Here is a 20,928-nt window from a genome sequence, read left to right as displayed (position 1 = left end):
GGGGGGTGCTTTGAGGGCAAAGTACCTTGTCTCCATGTTGATAGGGACAAGAGCCTCTTCCCCACAACCCTGGGCTATGGTTGTGGTATAGGGGCCGGGGGCTTATCGGAATCTGGAAGCCCCCTTTACTAAAGGGGGCCCCTAGATTCCGGCCCCCCTTATGTGAATAAAGACAGTACAAGAGTTTTTGACAAGTCCTTTATTAAAATACAATGACCCCTGATGTAGATCCATCATCAATTATGACGCCTGCCGCCACCGCCAGACCCGAAAACCCCCCCAAAAAAAAGGGCTGCGCGTGACAAGTGCTCCTGCAGTCTGCCTGCCCTGCCATGCCCCACTGTGTGACATTTCTTAAATAGCTATGGGGCGGGGCCACCCAGAGACGTCACCTGGTGGCATCGCCCCCATGTACTAGTTGATGACAACTATTTAGGAAATGTCACTGGGGGGGGGCAGGCAGACAGTGGGAGTGCAGAGATTTTGTTTTCCGGGTCTGGAAGTGGCAGTGGGCATCGTTTATGACGATGGATCTACATTGGGGACATTGTTTTTTTTGTTTTGTTTTTTTTAATAAAGGACTTGTCAAAAACTCTTGTACTGTCTTTACTCACTTTTACACTTTTTTGGTGAATGGGTAGGGGTACTAATGGGGGCTTCCAGATTCTAATAGGCCCCCCACCCGCAGATACCCACAATCACAGCCCAAGGTTGTGGGAAAGAGACCCTTGGATTTGGGTGGGGTACCCTATATGGGTTATTTTCCCCAATTCTTTTTTGCCAGCAACTCTTTTTTTTACATTCAGCTGTCAGTAGGGAACCCCACTGATGGCTGTTGACTCATCGATTGTTGAAGAGGTGGCGGCTGTGCCTTAGCAACCAGCTATGCACAGTGTGGTAAAGTGGAAAAAAAATGCATCAAAAACGCAACACTTTAGTTTTTGGTGCGGCTCCTTTGAAGTCTATTACATGCAAAAGGCAATCTGCTGCGGGAAAAAAAGTCCCTGACCCTTTCCAAAAATGCGCCTGTTGAAAAAAGCATAGATGTGCACATATACCATAAGAAACCATGTTAAATGGACTTCAGTGCGTTTCTGCAAGCTGCAAAATGCACAAAAAATGCATAGGTGTGAACTTAGGGTTAGGCTTGCTAGAACGTTTGACTATTCAAAGCTAGCCGATTCTCAAGCACAGCCCCCTTTCTTCCTTGCACATCATTGCCCTCCCCTCATTTAGGAGTGTCTAATTACTGTCTGTGCTTGCCCAGCTCCTTTGGCCCTCCCTCCCCTCCCTAGAAACCTTGAGTGACTTTCTGAAATCACGTCAAAGATGGCACCACCCTGCAGAAGTCTCAGGGCTTTTGGATGTCTACACTAGGGTGATGTTTACAAGTAAATACCATGCAAAAAATACATTAACTCCACATACAATCTTATGTGAAGATTTATATTTAAATGAATGTTGTGGTGAAATATCTCTTTAAGTAAATGCATACTGAAATTGAATAAATGGCTGAGCCATCTTATGGTAAAACCTTTAGCACTGAAAGAGTTAAAGTAACTAACATTCACAGGCAGGTGACCATTTATACACTGAATAAGAACATTAAAAAGGAAAAAAAATCTCCCTGGTGCTACATTTGAAGAGTTGAATATTAGCTGCATCATGGCTGTGCAGATGCATTTGTAAATAACTCTCCTTGCTGGAGATGTAATTATGGCTCTTTAAAGGCTGATTTTTTTGAATGCTGTTTTTCTTATCACTCTGACTGGCACCAATCGATACCAAGAGCATTTTTTTTTTTTAACTACAGGAAATGGTATCTAACAATGGCTTGTTCTACAGCTTTATAAAAAAATTCTCTTTGTTCAGAAATATATTGATGCGCTGCAGAGAACAGGTTACTTTTCCTGTGAAACAAAAGCTAGTTTTGTAACCTTGTTCCATTCTGTGTATTTATATATCTATCATGGAATCATGCACTGGGCCACCATTGGCTATAATCAGACAATGTACAACAAACAAAGGCATTGTGCTGTACATATTATTATAAATGTGGAAATAAATGTCCTTTTTTTTGTTTGTATCCAGGCATGTGTTAAAGCAAAGCTTCAAATCAAAAATAAAAGTTACCTTGTTTATTCTCCTCTCCTCCAGCCTGTAAAGAATTGGCATTTTTTTTCAGGCAGCATGTACCTTTTTTGGTGGCACCTGCTCCCACTTCCTCATTGCTCACCTAGGCAAGAATGATGTTGTCTTGGTCCTCCACCCCACCAGCAGCCTCCTAGGATAAGGCCATATATCCCAGGAGACTACAAAATCTGTCTAATGGCAGACCACATTGTGCACATCTACAGTAGGGAGCCAGCTGTGAGTTATCAGGAAGTGAGACCGTGAAACCAAGATGGCAAGTGTGGAAGACTAGGCACTGTGAGAAGCATTGGCTACAGTATTTGTAGCTGCTGACTCTTAATTCTCCCAAGCCAGGGAAAAGTTATTCTTTAAGATTGTGCAATGAAGGACAGTGTGCCACCTGAAATTCTGCATTAGGCTGCACCCTATCGCCCCTTTAACCACTTCAGCCCCGGAAGATTTTACCCCCTTCCTGACCAGGCCCTATTTTGCGATTCGGCACTGTGTTACTTTAACGCGTAAATAACCCCTACTTTGCGCAGTCGTGCGATGCTGTACCCAAACAAAATCAACGTCCTTTTTTTCCCACAAATAGAGCTTTCTTTTGGTGGTATTTGATCACCTGTACAATTTTTATTTTTTTGCGCTATAAACAAAAAAATAGCAACAATTTTGAATAAAAAAAAAAAAACAATATTTTTCACATTCTGCTATATGACATTCCCAAAAAAAAAAAAAAATTTAAAAACAAAATTTTTAACATTTTAGGCCAATTTGTTTTCTGATACATATTTTTGGTAAAAAAAATTGCAATAAGCATATTTTGATTGGTTTGCCAAAGTTCTCACGTCTACTAACTACGGGAAAAATGTCATTTTTATTGTTTTTTTTTTTTTACTAGTAATGGCGGTGATCTGTGATTCTTTGCGGGACTGCAACATTGCGGTGGACAGATTGGACCCCTAACTGACATTTTTGGGGGTACCAGTGACATTACTACAGTAATCAGTGCTAACAATATGCACTTTTACTGTAATAATGCCATTGGCAGGGAAGGGGTCAACCCTGTGGGTGATCAAGGGGTTAAATGTGAGCCTAGGGGAGTGATTCTAACTGTGGGGGGGGGGGGGGCGTGGCTTCTGAGATGACCTTAGAGACATGTGATCCAATATAGCAGGATCACATAAGCTCTGTGATCATCCCAGGGAGAAGGAGAGTCAGCTGTGTTTACAACAGAGGACCATCCTTCTCTCTCAGCGGGGAACGATCGCGGGTGTCAGGCGGCAGTCGGAGCCATCTGACACAGGCATCAGCTTCTCTGCTGATGAGTGGGGGTGGGAGCGCGCCGCCGGCTGTGCGCGGTTGCACCCTAGACTACCGAGAGCGAGCCCTGTACACATACGGTGATTTGCCTGGGAGCGGCTGCCTGCCAAAGTACGGAAAAAATTGGACAGGAAGGAGTTGCATGTATGGCTCAAACACCGGTGATTGGTTAGTAAAACACTACTTTATTGGAGAAAATCAAGATAAAATCATACACGACACAAATAAACTGCCAAAGTACATCTGCGGCGAGCGGTCATAAACTGGTTAAACAAATTCATAAAATACGTTTGTTTTATTGAAGGCAAGCCTAAAATGGTCAATTTTCTTTTATGGTTTATTACATTAAAATGTTGATAAAATGATGTTTAAACAGTAATATTTTTAGTTAGTAGTATAGCATGATTACAACCATAAATAAAAATGTATTAAAGGATATAATATTCATAGATCTCAGTTTTTTAGAGAATGCTAGGTTTTTCCAATAAGGAAGCCCAGCATTATCTGCATGCATATTGGCAGCTTGTGTAAAAGACAATGTATAGTTTTTTCAATGTTTCCATATGTATGTATAAATAAAGATAAAAGAGAAGCTATGTGTAAATACTCTGATGAGTCTGTGATAATGTTTGAAGTGACCCTGTTGCCTGCAAACAGTGAGCTAATACTTGCCATTTTGCTGCCAGTGCTGCACTCCATTAATGAGAAACCAGTGGATGAAATCTTCTGGAACCATAACTTCAAGGAGAGTTGATCTCTTAGTCACCCCACTGTGCTAAATGGCTCCTCCTGACAAACTCCACATCACTATATGACTTCTCACAGTAGCTTCAAAGCCTGTAGCCTTACTTGAAACATAGTCTTCTGGCACCCCATTTTAAAATTTAAAAAAGTTATTCCAATAGTTTTACATAACACAGCAACAGCCACACATATAGGACACCCAACATTAGAGGTGAATTATTCTTCAAAAGCAAATACACTTTGGCAAACTGGTACTGATTAGTATTCCCATGTTTCTCTTCTCCCTTAGTTTTTCCCCATCACAATGTCATTGGTTGTTAGGACTCGGGCAACTATATACTTGTAACAGTGCACAATGAAAACCTGTGGTTTGTGTAACTAAAAGGAAGGCTTCATCCACATGACAGCTTGTATTCAATTTTTGGGCACCTTTTAGGCATTTTGCCAAGGCACCCCTTAAGAAACCTCAAGGCACCCTGGTTGAAAAAGGCTGCTCTGGCCTGCAATTTTTTTATTATACATTTTACATACAGTTTGAAGGTTGGCAAGCAAAAAGGAGTGTGGTTACTGGTCAGTACCATAGTGACAGAAGCAATACTGGATGCTGTATATTTTATCTGCTTACTTAAAAATTATTTTTATTAACTTGCCAAGTGCCTTTGCTAAGGAAAGAAAATCCCAGAAATTGTAAATTCCCTAGCTCAACCCCCTTCCTCTTGCACATCATAGCTCTCCCCTTTCCTTGAAGTTTGTAGTTACTGTTTGTGCTGGTTTGTGCTGGTCTAGCTCCTCTCTCCTTATATATTCAGCTTTCTATCATTGGGATACATAACAGGGGGCCACTCCATAGGTATAAACAGGATACTTCCATGTATGTGCAAACGTTTGCATTGATGGATATGTGGCTCCTATGAATGGGGTAGACATAGAAATAAACTGGGCCACGCAGTACATGCTCACTAGGCACAGGACCAAGCTAATATGTTTTCCTGTGTGTGGCCAGACAGAATAAAACATAGGAGGAGGGATAAAGTTAGGTATTTTAGTGTTCAAGCTACACTTGGGGGAAAGGGGGTGGAATAAAGGACAATTTCAATAAAAGTTAATATGTCTAATAAAGTAGTTGTAAACCTCAGACATAAAATATGAAAATAGCACATATGTTTATATGGTGCACATATCTTTCTGAGTGCCATTTCTGTCTGCTGCCTGGTTCCCCTGTTATCAACATGGCTCACTCCTGGTAGCTTTTCCTGACACCAAGACTTAAAATTATGATTGGGGAGGGAGCTGCAGCACTCAGCCCTTAACTCATCCACAGCTGTGCTTGTTCTCTGTACTTTGTGAAGGGGGGGGGGTGTACCTGCCCTCCAATCAGGGCTCAAAGTTGTCAGCAGTGTGAAGACTTCAGTCCCCCGCCACGTGCTCCTAGAACTAAGGAAAAATCCTTTTCTTTTTACATTTTCAGAATGATCTACAGATGGAATGGCTGCAGAAACACAGCTACAACTTAAGTAGGAAGATTTGTTTCATCTCTGTGTATCCCCTAATGCTAGTCACTTCATTAGGTACATGTGAGGGATTACAACCACTTTATATTAAAGGATAAGTTCACTATTGGTAACATGTTACACCCGTATTTTGGATATAATATGTTACCAAAGAGCACTTGTCTGTGCCCATCTGATCCACAGCTGTGATAGCGAGTGGGTGATCTTCTCCTCACTCCTTGCTGTCACAATTTAAAAAGAGCCTGGCCATTTGGGACTCTGCCATCATGGGCTCGTCATTTATTCACAGTGATCTGTGAATGAATGAACTACAACTATCGTCTGCCACCACCGGAGATGGCTTGTAGTTCTCAAAGAATTGGGAGAGTGATGATGAGCACTTACATAGTTCATTGATATTCCGCCCCCTCTAGTGCTTGTCTGCCCATAGGGGAGGTATGGACAGATAGCTATACTGAGATTCTGCAGGATTTTGACATTGCACCGTGATCTGCAGGCTCCACAAAAAAAAAAAAAAAAAAAGAGATCATAATAAATGCATTTTTTTTTACCTGCAAAAATATTCTTTTTTATTTTTTCTTAAAGTGAACTTAGCCTTTAAGTATTTTTTTCGCTCAGTGTTAACTGAGCATCAACAGCTGATGCGACAATAATGACCATTTATTTCAGTCACTTTGGATGTCTACATGTTGCTGTAAAAGTCAAACTGCTGTTTTTCTATGCACTAAAGTGGCTAATTCACTATTGTTAACTTAAATAACCAAATAAACTTAAAATAATCACATAACCAGAGGCAGAAAGTATATGTGTCAAACTGAGTATTAAGACATCTTACCCAGTTAGTAATTGGTGACAACAATTAATCACAGCTTGGTGTGATCTCTCTAGCAGCCAGCTTGAATACCACAACCAAAATGCAGAGGAAGGTCAGATATAATGTGAAGCATTACATATGACCATGTAACTTATCTGTATGAACACCAGAGGATTCTGAACCTTTAGACAGACATACTGCATCTCATAATTGGTAATTCTGTCCAGTGCCTTTGTCTCTCTGCTCTGCATACCATGATACATAATGAAACAACATTTATGTCTTGTTTTATCTTTCCTAGAGAAATATTTTATGAATAAATACATATTAAAACGGCATCTTATCAACAATAACATTCATCTTTTAATGTCCTGTACAAGCAAAAAATCACTAAGTGCCATCTGACTCTGACCTATGGTAACGTCATAGTGAAGGATTAAATGTGTAAACTACCCCATGATGAAGGGCAATGGAGAAACAGTGTATTAAATTAGTATTATTATTTACACAGGACATGTTGCCGCATACACACATACACACACACACACACTGTTTTCGCTTTACACTGTCAAGTGCATCCAAATACAATACAATTGACATATTACAAACATGAAGAAACCTTGAAGCAAATGCTGCACATACCCTCACTATTTTCAAAAGTGATTATTTATTCATAGGTGGAGTCTGGTGGGCTCAGTCACCCCTAGCATCTTACATATTTTGGATATTCCAAACGTGAGAGTGTAGTCTCCCTGCCACAATTCTTAACCTGCCTTCACACATTACAGGGAACCCTGCATTTTTTTTATAATATTCATAAAAAAAAAACAATTGGAGTGGGAAGCCCTCATAATGACCCTAGCAGTTTGTGAGGACATCTCACCAATAGAGTCCTCCAAAGCTGGTTTGAGACCAAATAAAACTCTAGGCAAATTAACAGCTTTGCCCACCTACCATGTCAGATGGTGACTGGATGGTGATGGCAATATAACATAGGGCTAAAGTTATAACCCCCTGCTCTCAAGCGACAGTCTTAAGAACTGGATTATGGAATGAGGTGGTTATGGGGGTCTGCAGGCAGGGGGCTCTTTGGAATCAGGAAACCTTCTTTAACAAAGGGGGCCCCCAGATCCTGCCTCCCCATGTGAATGAGTATGGGGTACATTGTTACCCTACTCATTCATCAAAAGAAAATAAAGACAGGAGGCAGTTCTTGACAATTCCTTTGTTAAGAAAATAATTAAAAATGTCCTCCACTGTAGATCCATTGTTAATCAGGACTATGAGTAAGGCTGCAATAGCCGAAACATGTCAGCATTGATCCTGTGTAAATGATGCAGCTAAACAAAGACCAATACTGTACCAAGGAGTTATCGAGTTGCCAGCCTAATTTCTGCTTTGCATCGTCAATCACAACACCTGCCGCACCCAAAAAAAAAAAAAAAAATGCCCTGCCCACAATGAAGATTAACTGCCAAATGCCTGCTCCACAGTGTGACAATTCCTAAATAGGTAAGGGGAGAGGCCACCTGGTGATGTCACCTGGCGGCACTGCGCCATTGTGACATCACTGACCAGTGCATGCTGGGTTATAACAAGAGTTGCTTAACACCAATGTTTTTTTTCCCACCTGAATAATCTAATATGATGAATGCTCTCACTCTTGGGGAATACTACAATAAGGACATTTTCTGCTACTTTTGATAGAACTGCACCTTATACCAATTTGATAGGAAGACAAATGTTTATGTAGAGATTTTGTAGCAATTTAGGTTGATATTTGGAGTGTATTTGTATACATGTGTGGATGGTGTTCCAGGAGTTTTTAATATTGTATAAAAGGTGTAGTACGGTCTATCATACTAACAACACATTTCTATTATGCACTGTGGACATACAGGACCAGACGGCAACACTATTTGATAACAGCACTATGTCTACTTAACCCCTTGGAGTTTAAGCCTTTTTCTGACACTTGTTGCTTACATCTTAAAATAAGTCTTTTTTTGCTAAAGAAATACTTAGCATAATCTAAAAGATGATGTGGCACTGAGTAAATAGATACCTAACATGTCATGCTTTAAAATTGCGCACACTCGTGGAATGGCGACAATCTTCGGTACTTAATAATCTCCAAAGGCGATGCGGACAAGGAGGACTTAAGCTCTAACTATTGCGATGATACCTCACATGTGAAGTTTGAACACCATTTTCATATGCAGGCGCAACTTGCGTATGCGTTTGCTTCTTCACGCAAGCAAATTAAACATTTTTTTTCTTAATTATTTATTTTTTTACATTATTCTTTTAAAAAAAAAAAAGAAATTTAATCACTTTTATTGCTGTCACAAGGAATGTAAACATCCCTTGTGACAGTAATAGGCAGTGACAGGTGCTCTTTATGGAGGGATCTAAAAGACCCCAAATCCCTCCTCTGCCCCTAAAAGTATTCAAAACGCCAAGTTTGGCTGTTTTGAATGCTGTCATTTTTTTTAAAATATGGTGCCTTTAACCACTTGCCGACCGCCGCAAGTACATATACTGCGGCGGTCAGCCCCTCACAGGCAAAGTGACTTATATATACGCGCGGTCACAGACCCCCCCGCGCGTGACCGGCGGACCCGATGTGAGAATCCATCATAATGCTTGCAGGGGCAAGCGCACATTGGTCAGCACATGACCGTGGAAACCAATGAGAAGCACTTCTTTCTTCTGAGACACCTTACCAGAACAAGAAGCCTCAGCTGCGCTTCTCATTGGTCAGCATGGTCACATGACTGTACTGATATATGAACTATATATATAGGGATGTGTACTGCTTCATGGCCAATATGTGGCCAGGATATTTAGAGCCAGTTCACCTTTTGATCTTTAATGAAAAGATAAACTTACCCTTTAAGGTCTTCCTAAAAATAACATTAACATTTTGCCCTGTCAAAGATTAGCAAGGCAGCTCGTGTAAATAAATTAATTAAATAGTGCCGCACAACATAAAGTGCTCAAGATATGTATATAAATGTGCAATATACAATAAGTATTAAATAAAAATGATGGATAAATAATCAATAAATATGTAAAAAATTGACAATTAATTATATGATCTTAAAGTGCAAAGCGTGCCAACGTGATCAACATATAAATGGGTGGATGAATATATCCTTTTTTTTTTCAAAAATTGGTGAATAAATAATTTGATGTGAAAACGTATTTATAAAAAATATTCTCTTCTTTTAACGCAATAAAAGTGCTGGTGACAATCTTTCGTGATATAAATTTTACAATTCTATATATAGTCTACTTTGAAGTGACCAAATAGTGTATCCAGTAGTAACTTCCGTAGTGAAACATGCCTTCACCGCAAGACCCTATGTGACTGGGTCCTCACCTCCGCTCCTGCGACCTATCGATTAAGCATAAGTCTCACAGCGCAGTTTACCCTTTAGGGGTCGCCTTTCCTGGAGTCATGGATGGTATACCAGCCCCTCAGGAGAGCGTCACACTTTGGATAACTTCCCTCATAGTAATCAATTGATGTAACATAGAAAAAAGGGGGACTCCAATAGTGCTTATATCTTCTTTAAAAATCGTTTTTATTTAGAAAAGTAAAGTACTCACATTTATCCCCCTTGGAAGACACGTGTCTCTGTGTCTTACGTGTAGGGGAGGGGCTGCTTAGACCAGGAAGTGAAGGAGCAGCACGTACAGATACTCCATCCCTACCCTGTTGCCATCACATACAGTCACCAGAGACTATTACCAAAGGTTGTTTCATGCTTGGTGCACTATAGCACCCGTTAAATGTGAGTACTTTACGTTTCACTACGGAAGTTACAACTGGATACACTATTTGGTCACTTCAATGTGGACTATATATAGAGTTTTTGAGAAGTGCAATATTTATATCAGAAAAGATTGTCACCAGCACTTTTATCACGTTAAAAGAAGATAAAATTATTTATAAATATGTTTTCACATCAAATTATTTATTCACCAATTTTAGAAACTTTTTTTATATATTCATCCACCCATTTATATGTTGATCACATTGGCATGCTTTGCACTTTAAGATCATATAATTGATTGTCAATATTTTTTACATATTTATTGATTATTCATCCATCATTGGTAAAAAACAATATTCATTGTATATTGCACATTTATATACATATCTTGAACACGTTGGCACGCTTTGCACTTTAATATCATATAATTTATTGTCATTTAATTTTTTACATATTTATTGATTATTCATCCATCATTTGTATTTAATACTTATTGTATATTGCACATTTATATACATATCTTGAGCACTTTATGTCGTGCGGCACTATTTAATTTATTTAGTCTTATACACCTATGAGAGAGTGCTGTGCTCGCTGCAATCCCCACAAAAGGTGCTAGACTTGTTTAGCTCACAGGAACAACATTCAAAGCAGCTCATGTAGTTTCACAAGCACCAGAAGTATCTAGTGGTTATTTTGTTTTGCAGGGTTGAGACGTTACTCGCCAAATTATTGCATTTGGTGCATATGGTACCCCCATAGCCCCACCTCTTATCTGGTCTACAACATTGACAAAGATGGTCTTTGCTGACACAGCCCTCCCCAATAGACATCAACTGCCTCCAAAACATGCTTACTGATAAAGGGATTGGCAGGTGTACAGCTTAACCTAATTGCACTGCCACCCAAGATTACTACAGGAGTATGTTGGCTGTGGCCGAGCTCCCTGGGTAGCTATCAATCTCTCAGCTCTTGCCTAGATTGTGAGTTATTTAGCTCTGGATTCTACAAGATAAATCATGTTTTTCTCTAGCATCTACAAAATGCCAGTTGTGGATGGATTGACTGTCTGTGACCTTGTTGGGGAGATTTAGCCTTGTTTCCTGTCAGTACAGGAAGTGATGAGAAATCTCTTCAATAGGGACACAGACATAAACACATTAGTGAATTGAGGAAGGGTTAAAACAAATGATGTTGTTATTACAATCCATATTTTCTTCCCCCTTTGATACATGCCCTCCTCATTTTTGTACAAGTATCACTGGGACAGGAAGTGAATTAAAATCTTTGCAATAGAGACAAAAAAAAAAAAAAACAGAAATCAAATCCTGTCAGCAATTTTAACTCTTCCTTGCTTTATCTGAAGTATAACTGTGGGGCTTTAAAAGGAGGTATGAAGGTATCTAAAGGTGCCTGAGGGTATTTTACCTATTTTGACTGCTTCTTAAAAACTCTGCATACACAGAGATCAGACAGTGACATTGGATATCATTATCTTACTATCCCAGCACAAAATAATTTAAGCCATCAGATAATTTAAACCATCCAAACAGAACAACACATTTCAGTAATTAATATAGTGTATGTTTCTACCATGCTTCCTCTTTTACTGTTAATTGAAGCACTTATTAATAACAAAATTATTATTATTTTTTAAGTATGTAAATGGTTTCTGCTTGAACGTGCGCATAACAACAGCAGCACCATTTTCACTGAGCATTTTTATAAAAGCTTGCCTGTTACCAGCGGGTGCCCCTTCAAGCACCGCAATACTTCATTTGTCAACAAACACAGTGTGTGCCCAAAATGTGCCTATAGACAATTTACTTTGGAAATATGGCTCTCTCTTATTGAGAACTGGATCCACAGCTTGTGTGTGTCACAGTTTTGCTGTTCCCAGAAACATTATTAAACTATCAATCACAGAAAGGGACAATGATAGATTTATCAGAAGCACTCCACAGGGAGGAAACATTCAGCAGACAGTCTGCTGCTAAATTACAACTCCCAGCATCTTACAATATTCTTTGTATGCCATCAGAATCCCATGGCATTATTAACAGCACCCAACGCCTAATACAAATACTGTACAATTATATCTAAACGCTACATGTAAATCATTAATAGGGCCCCTATTGTTAACATCTACATTTTCCATAAGTAGACCCAACTAGATGCACCTCATTATTGGGATTTACCATTGCAAGAAAAAAGTTTGTGAACCATTTAGTGTTACTTGGCTCCCAAAATGTGATCTGAACGTCTTCATGTACAACATTTTTATACTATCTTTTCTAAACAAATGGTTTACCTAATCATTATCCTTGCTGGGAAAAGTATGTGTACTATTTTGATAATGATATCTTGCATAGTTGGCTATTGGATGCAAGTATTCCAATCAGTGGGAAGAGATTAAAGGTCTGCTTCCTATGAAGGTGCCATACCCTATAAAAGGCAGACAAATTTGATTACTATGAAAATCTGTTCTTCTTAAGAAAGGTCTGGTCATATAAACCATGCTCTGGACAAAGGAAATAATCAGAATACTGTGGAAGAAGGACTGTAGAGATTAACTGAAAAAAGTTCCTAAAGATTCAGGTGTTTTTTTTTTTTTATTCACAGTAATATTACCAGGGGTTGATTTACTAAAGGCATGCAGGCTGTTTACCCTGTTTACCTTAAAAGGGAAATTGCACAATGCAGGGAAATTAGTAAAAGTGGTGAACTTTTATTTTTCATTTGTTTGCTATGGTAAATAATTATCATTTTACTTTATAAAACACAGTAATCCCACAGTGTGCAATGTTGAAGGACATGTCTCCACTGTAAGGAACCACTGAACAAAAATGGTGCCTATAATACATTGCTGCAGGTCTCAATTTTGCAAATGTCCATCAAAACATGTTACAAAGCTACTGGAATAATGTTCTGTTTATATAGGGACAGAAAGTGATGAAAAATCCAGAATTCCAACAGTTGTCACTAATTTAGCAACAACCCCCCCCCCCCCCCCATGTGACACAGGCAGAAAAAAAATAGAATCCTTCCAACAAGTCATACGTACAGACATATTTGGCTGTAGTAACTGCAATAACACTGTTTTATATGTAAATAGACACATACAAATAGGAATGTGTCTGCAATAATTAACTGTGAAAAAATTTCCTTCAATACGCCTGTATGTCCATTTTTTAATAAATACTTTATATTCACTTTTCTTGAGCTCAGCCCAGGTCTTGTGCAAGTCTCTACCATTTCTGAAACATCTGTACTGTCTCTCTACACCGTGGGAACACATTGGACCTACAGTATCAGACTGGAAGTTTTAAAGTGGAACTTTACCCATACCAACTTGATAAAAAAATAATGTTCTTTAGCAAAGAACATACATTCCTCAATAATAATTATGTTATGAATGGGGCGTGGTTTGGGGCCAGAGCAAGATGACTGCCTGATTCTCCTGCACCCATGCACAGAGGTCCAGCATTAAAGCGGAGTTCCGGCCACAAAAACATTTTTTCAATAAACATACCCCCGGTACAGTCAGGGCTAGCACATTCCACAATTACTAGCCTCTGATCTTTCCCAGTTCGCACTTACCTGCAAGAAGAAATACTCACTTTTAAACTTTCTACTCCAGCGTTGCCATCTCTGTTGTGGGCAGCTGAAGCCAGCGCGATCCTCTTCTGCGTCCTATTCCGCGTCTTCTTCTCCCAGAATGCGCCTTCACCGGCCCCTCTCGTCACTTCTGGTGCGGCGCCGCATTCTTCCACAGCTTCTGGGCATGCCCAGAAGCTGTTTAGCAAGGAATGCGGCGTCGCACCGGAAGTGCCAAAATTATTTCCCCTTTCAGTGGCAAATATTAAATACTTAGGCATCCAACTTGCAACATGTCTGCCAGACTTGTATGCAAAACATTTACCCATTGTACGAGCCATATCTGGCGATCTACATAGATGGGATAAACCATCATTCTCCTGGTTAGGAGGAGCGGCTATTTTAAAATGAACGTCCTTCCCCCGAGTCCTGTATATTCTACAAACAATTTTGGTTAGACTTTCTTCCTGACTTACAAATTAATGTGCATAGAATTTCTCTGGAAACAAAAAATGCCCAAGGTTAAGTTATAACCAGCTAATAAGACCAAAGACAAAAGGTGGAATAGGTCTTCTGGATCTTAAACATTACTATTGGGCTAGCCTCCTGTCCAGAATAATAGACTGGATGGTACATGACAAACTAAAGGACTGGGTACGCCATAAATGCTCCTTTTCTCCAATACCATTGGGTTTGACTCCATGGATATTGCCTTGCCATATCCCTCCTTCCATACAGGAACACCCTTTAATCAGCCCGACACTTCAAAGCTTCAGAGAAGTTTGCATAAAATTACAACTTTCATCCAGTCCCGGTCCTCTAACGCCGTTCAGTTTACCCCTGGCCTTTACTACGGGAATGTCCTCACACTTTCAGACAAATATTTAGCCACACCCTAAGATCCTAGCACACCAGTTTTTTCAAGATGGGGCACTTCTAGATCCTATCAATCTGACCACAAACATACAAGACAACTCCTTCCCTTACTGGTCATAATTCCAAATATGCCACTTCCTACAAGATATTGATCAATCTTCCTCCAGACTGCTCACCCCATATGAATCACTATGCTCCCAAAGCTCACCTCAACGACATGTGATCTCTACCATACACATGACGCTCTTTGCATTCACACCCTCTAACTCAGGGAAAGCATGCCAAGTTTGGTTTTGAGGTGGATAGACCTTCCAATATAGATGTCCCTTGGGAGTTTTCCCAGGGAGTTGTACCGACATATGTGCAACAGTGAAGGGGAAAATAATTTCATTCCCCACATGGCCAAAGGCCATGGCTGAAGGAAGTTATGAGCTTAAACCTAAAGGAACTTCTTTCTTGAAATTGGTCAGCAAGAGAATTATAGTTCCATGGGCCTTCATCTCCATTACAAGTATTCTCTCTTGGAGGTAATAGCTTGATAGGCACTTACAAAATACTTTCCATTTGTAAATTGTGGTGTTTGACTTTGTTGTTTGGGTGTAAAAGAGGCTACTCAACCCTCTAACAAGTCGCAAACGTTATTAGCAACTTAATTGTATTAACTTTGTAAAACTATCTGCCTAGTAAATTTATTGAAACTAGTATAATATATATCTTTCTTTGTACAAATCGACGAAAATAACTTTGTATTTCAATTGTTTCAATTATGCATCAAATACATTTTGTTTATTTTATGTGGGTCTATCCATCCCAGCCTCAAAGAGGAGCGGTCAAATGAAGGTGGACAAAGACTTTAAAATCAGTAATGTGGTAATAATGTATCTAACTCTGTGCCATGTAATGAGTTCTAGAAGAGACATCTCAGTTCTATTGATTGATGTGTATTCCGTGTATCCATGCTTAACTCAGCCGTGTTCTAATCAGAGCTGCAACATTTCAGCAGCATCTTCTATAGCATACCTGCTGTGCTTTCTCTCACTCCTCTCACAGAATGTATTTCACAATCCTTTAAGAATAGCCCTGGATAAACATGGCTCCCATCCGCACATTCAGCACTGAGCCAAAGCAAATTTGTCATACAAAGCTGAATCCGTTTCCGCTTCAAGTAACAAACCTACCATTTCCTCTTATCATTGGGCATCTAGGTATGTGCTTATTTCTTCTGAGAACATGCTGTGCCGCTATAGCATACTCAGTTGTGACTCCAGTATATTAATGAAATTGTAATGGAAAAAGGAAATTGCATACAACTGGTAATATTGCCACGACCTATACATCATTTTTGTTATGTTTTGTCACAGAATCTTAAATTTTTTTTCCCCTATCTTAACTTCCACAAACACAAATGACGGATTTCTCTCCATATTCTCAGCAATGACATTTGCCGTAAATTTAATTTATAATAGTGTACCAAGTATCCAGTGCAGCACTGTCATTGAGATTATTGAAATGATAGTTCTGCGAGATGATCTATCAGTCCAAACGGCAGGACTTGGACCAATCTCGTCTATATTAAAATTACCTGCGCTGTAAGAAAGCTATAACTCTTCCTCTTTCTCTTACAAGTTTGCTTTCTGTTTTGAGTTTTTGTAAATAATTGCATTCTGCTGATCAGAAACAAATTCTAATGTACTCCACTCGCCCTGCCATTGATCACTGGAAGCGCTAATATTGGAACTGAAAATATGTTTATGTTTCAAACGAACTGACATCTTTATAATAAAACTCTGTACTCTCAGCCTGGCGTGCTTTAATATGAAGATCACAATTTACTAAAGTGCAGTTTTCCTGGGATGTGAAAATCATGCAATTAAATTGTATTAAATTTGCAATTCTCAAAAGCTCAATTTTATCTAGATTTATGCTTAGTTCACAACTTTGATGTGATTTATCAGAGATGAATGAATATTCGGCATTTTGTCAGATTTACTGGCTTCGTTTAAGGGTTCCAGCAGTGAGCCGAATACAAAGATGAAAATAAGAACATGCTTAATTGCAATATGGCAGTAGAATCCTCACTGGCTGCATTTGTTTCAACATACACCACTTATATAAGAAACTACTACACCACTTATATAAGAAACTACTGTATAAATATTGCAATAGTAAAGGAAATGATTTGTAGGCATTTACAAATTTTTATATTTTCCTGGAAACACCATAAAAATACAAAAAAGTAGAACTAGGTTAATGTATGCACACACCATTTACTTTAAAGTGGAAGTAAGCCCTTTTTGTAAACTTGTACCTACAGGTAAGCCTATAATAAGGCTTACCTGTAGGTTCTTTGAATATCTCCTAAACTTGCACTGTTTAGGAGAGATTTATACTGCATACAGCAGGTGATGTCACTGGTGCATGCCCTCTTGAAGGGACAGTATACCCGTGCCATCCCTTCAGAGCTCCATGCTGTAGTCCGTTACTCCTATGCACATGCGCGGGAGTATGTCATCACGGCGTGGTCAATGAGACGGCTGGAGGAAGCAAACTTGGAAGGAAGACCAGGTGAAGATGAAAGCTCCTTCAGAGGTGACAGCGCACTGCTGGAAGGCTTTGTTCTAAGGTAAGTATTTCATAATGTGCTAGTATCTGATGCATGCTAGCACATTATGCAATTTTCTTACAGGGGTGGAAAAAAAATGCAGTTTACTACCGCTTTAAGTAGATTTAAACCCAATCACTAAAATCTTAAACAAGCTTAAATGTTATTGTAAATATAAAAGTTCCTTTCAATCCTTTTAAAATTCAATCTTTCTTCAAATAAACCCTTGCTGATCCTACCAAAAAGGTTCTTGTTCAAGCAATTCCTGTTATGGGTGACAACTGTCTCCCAGTTTTGCTCCTGCAATGTCACCCTGTCACATGCCCTGATGGAAACTACAAGCACCTGTGCTGACACATGCAGTGGGTGGGTTTGGTGTACCAGAAGAGCAGTTGTTTAAGATCCACAGAACTTTAGCAAACTAAATGCACTCCAGTTAAGTGCATTTGAATTCTAAGTGTAATCTCCTGCTGAAGTAGCAATGGAAATATTCACATCGCAATGATTGGTACATGCATAGACATACAGTAGGTGCATCCAACTGCCTCCTTGTAATAATGTCTGGGCATGGTTAAAATGTTTCTAAAGGGAAAACATTTTTTACCTAAACGCTTTCCCTGCATTAAAGGAGTTGCAAAGTCTTATGGTTTTTCACCTTAATGCATTCTATACATTAAGGTGAAAAACCTTCGGTGCTTCAGCTGCTCCCAGACCCCCCCCCTTTTTTCTTACCTGAACCCGATCGTTCCAAAAACAAGCCCAACAGCTCCAGTTGCTGTCTCGGGTCCTCATTGGATAGATTGATAGCAGCAGGATCCATTGGCTCCCGTTGCTGTCTTTTAAATCCAGAGACACAGAAGCTGGGGCTAGGCCAAGTCCTGCTTTCTATGTTAATGGACTCAGCAGCGGGACCTGTGAGCGCACCCGCATGGGTGCCCCCATGAAAAGCGTCTCTCTGTGGGGGCACCCAATGAATAGGAGGATTCAGGAGGGCCACCGGGGGAACCCCAGAAGAGGAGGATAAGGGCTGCTCTGTGCAAAATCCTTGACATTTAAAAAAATAAAAAAACATGAAAAAAAATGTTGTTAAAATGTTTTGAAACACTAAGCGTTGATTCAGTTTATAAGCTGGACCACTGACTAGAGAAAAGCAGCTCCAAGTGGTTAAAAATAATTTTGTAATATAATCAGAATATCTGCCTTAACAGTTTAGCATTTCCAAAATATCAAACTCAATCAGCAGCATGGTGCAGGTGAAGCAATAAACAGAAAAAACATTACACTGGAAAATATTTCTTTAAACAAATAATTTTAAATTGGATTTAAGAATGACACCATATGGTGGATTTAGAAACATAAATTCTATATAGTATCATCCTAAAAAATAATTTTTATTTGATGGTAAAATGAGAGTAGCATAAAAACATTGGTTACATACCTTTAACCCATTCCTGCCCAGCCCCAGCATCCCTTTACCTGGGTCTTTATTCCTGGGGGGCCGGAAGGACTGCCCAATCAAGTGACCATGCTATTGACTATGACAGCTCAGTTACTGTAGAGTGAGCACGCTCTCAGCACAGAAGCCTCAACCATCCATGGACGCAGGTGTGTTCTAGGTGGGCGGGCAATAAAGTCCACCCTCTGTGCTGTAGCACATATATGTTACATGGGAGGCAAGAGTTTAAATTGTGGATATTACATACATTCACCAAATAATTCTTTAGGAAAAATTCAAGAGAACATTAATTTTCGGGTGTTTTATATTTTCTACTAACATGTTGCAACTTAAATAGATTTACTCACTTTTATTTTGTCATTTCATTATTAGATAAGTGTCAGCAGGGCCTACCATATGACAGACAACAATGTATTTGCTGCACGTCAAATAATTTATGGTTATTTCCTCACCAGGTTTGTCTGTCTCATAGAAAGAGATAACAGCAGATTGTATTAGCATATATGCCTACAAAAGGCTTTGCTCCAGGATGTTTTCATAGTATGAAACTGAATGTTGATGAAATACAAGTATGCAAGACTTACTCCTGTGTCTCCAGCTGTCTTCTAAATTTCATATTCAGTTCTTGCTGTTCAACACAATCTTCCTTTAAAAACAAAAAAGGATGAAACAGCTTTATCACATAAGTAATTTAAACGTAATGCTAGTATGTAAAGTCGTTACCTTTAATCTCCAGAGGAAAAATGTAGCATGACCACAAGGTCTAATACTGCTCCATCATCCCTAATGCCATCAATAGTTCCAGGGCTCAAAGGAGAAGTGTAGCTAAAGCTATTTTAGCTATACTTCTCAAGTAGGTCACAGGAGTGGAAAACTAACTGACTTTAGTCAACACTCAGCCAGCCCAGGCTTGGGAAAGATCTCTACCATATGGTCAGGATCCACCCAGATCTCTGGATCAGGACCTGGCTCAGCCTGTTAGTGATCTGCTGAGAGACTGAGCCAGCCCCTCCCCCCCCCTCCTTAGCCCAGCGCTCCAGTGAGGAGGGAGGGCAAAGCAAAAAGCCGGACTGACAGTCAAAGCTCTCTACTCAGAGTGGAGAGGGAGAATTGAGCAATCAGTGGTGTTTGATCACTTAGTTTTCACTGCAGAGCCAGCAGATCGATGCTGCATCTACCTAGGTGAGTATAAATGTGTGCTTTGTCCATACTTCTCTTTTAAGATGTTCTGCAGTGATGTAGCAGCTGGTGGAAGGAACCACTGCACCTAGTAAGAGAATGCTATAAGACATACCCGAAAGTGAAGATTTAACACAACACCTACTGGAGAGGTAAGTATAAAACTTTATCATTTAGGGGGGAATGATTTTTTTTCCCCTGGGTGACAGGGTAGTTTTAATATGCATTTGAAAAACAGAACAGATTGTTTTTAATTACATAAAGTATGCTATAAACAGTACTTGGAGCAAATTGTAAAAAAAAATAGAAACCATAACAACTATTTAGAAATCACTTTAATTAAAACAAACCAGTACATAATGGCTATATGTCAATAATGATTCCCTTTTAATGCTGGTCCTTTTCCACATGCTTCTTCTCTTTTGTTCCCTAACTTATTAAATGATCATTGTTAATATTAAATCAGAATTCCAGGAATATTTATTTAATCTGCAGTGTAAATGTTCATTTTGAAGAGGTAAATGCAGTTGAAGTACTGCTATCATTTATATAATTCTGATTCATTCCCCTTGCCTATTTACAGAATGCTTTATATTCAGTAAACCATTCACAGAAAACAAAGTTTTCTTCAAATTGGCAAGAGTAGAGAGGGGCAGACACACATCACAGAGGGTTCTGTGAGTAAGAGCTGCAGCTCGCATAGCCACTCTCTCTGTACTTCCAACCTCAATGAAAGTGTAAATATCACAGAAAGTACAGCCATACCTAATGAGTCATACACATCTTAACCACTTAAGCCCCGGAAGATTTTACCCCCTTCCTGACCAGGCTCTATTTTGCGATTCGGCACTGCGTGACTTTAATGGACAATTGCGCGGTCGTTCAACGCTGTACCTAAACAAATTTGACGT

The 20,928-nt window shown here is 39.4% G+C and overlaps 1 protein-coding gene across 1 annotated transcript in view; it reads right to left on the bottom strand.

Annotated features, from left to right (window-relative positions):
• The window catches only part of LOC309555379 (uncharacterized protein), a 654,339-nt gene that overhangs the window by 29,474 nt on the left and 603,937 nt on the right, over window positions 1-20,928 (bottom strand). The window contains exon 24 of the mRNA XM_082257367.1: window positions 19,423-19,484. Within this exon, the coding sequence (XP_082113493.1) occupies window positions 19,423-19,484 (62 nt within the window). The remainder of the gene's footprint in view (window positions 1-19,422; window positions 19,485-20,928) is intronic.

Source organism: Pelophylax lessonae (assembly GCF_965119305.1).
Source record: "Pelophylax lessonae genome assembly, chromosome: 5".
Lineage (NCBI taxonomy): Eukaryota > Metazoa > Chordata > Amphibia > Anura > Ranidae > Pelophylax > Pelophylax lessonae.
The sequence above is the reverse complement of the archived record's forward strand: the minus strand, read 5'-3'. Positions and strand labels throughout refer to the sequence as shown.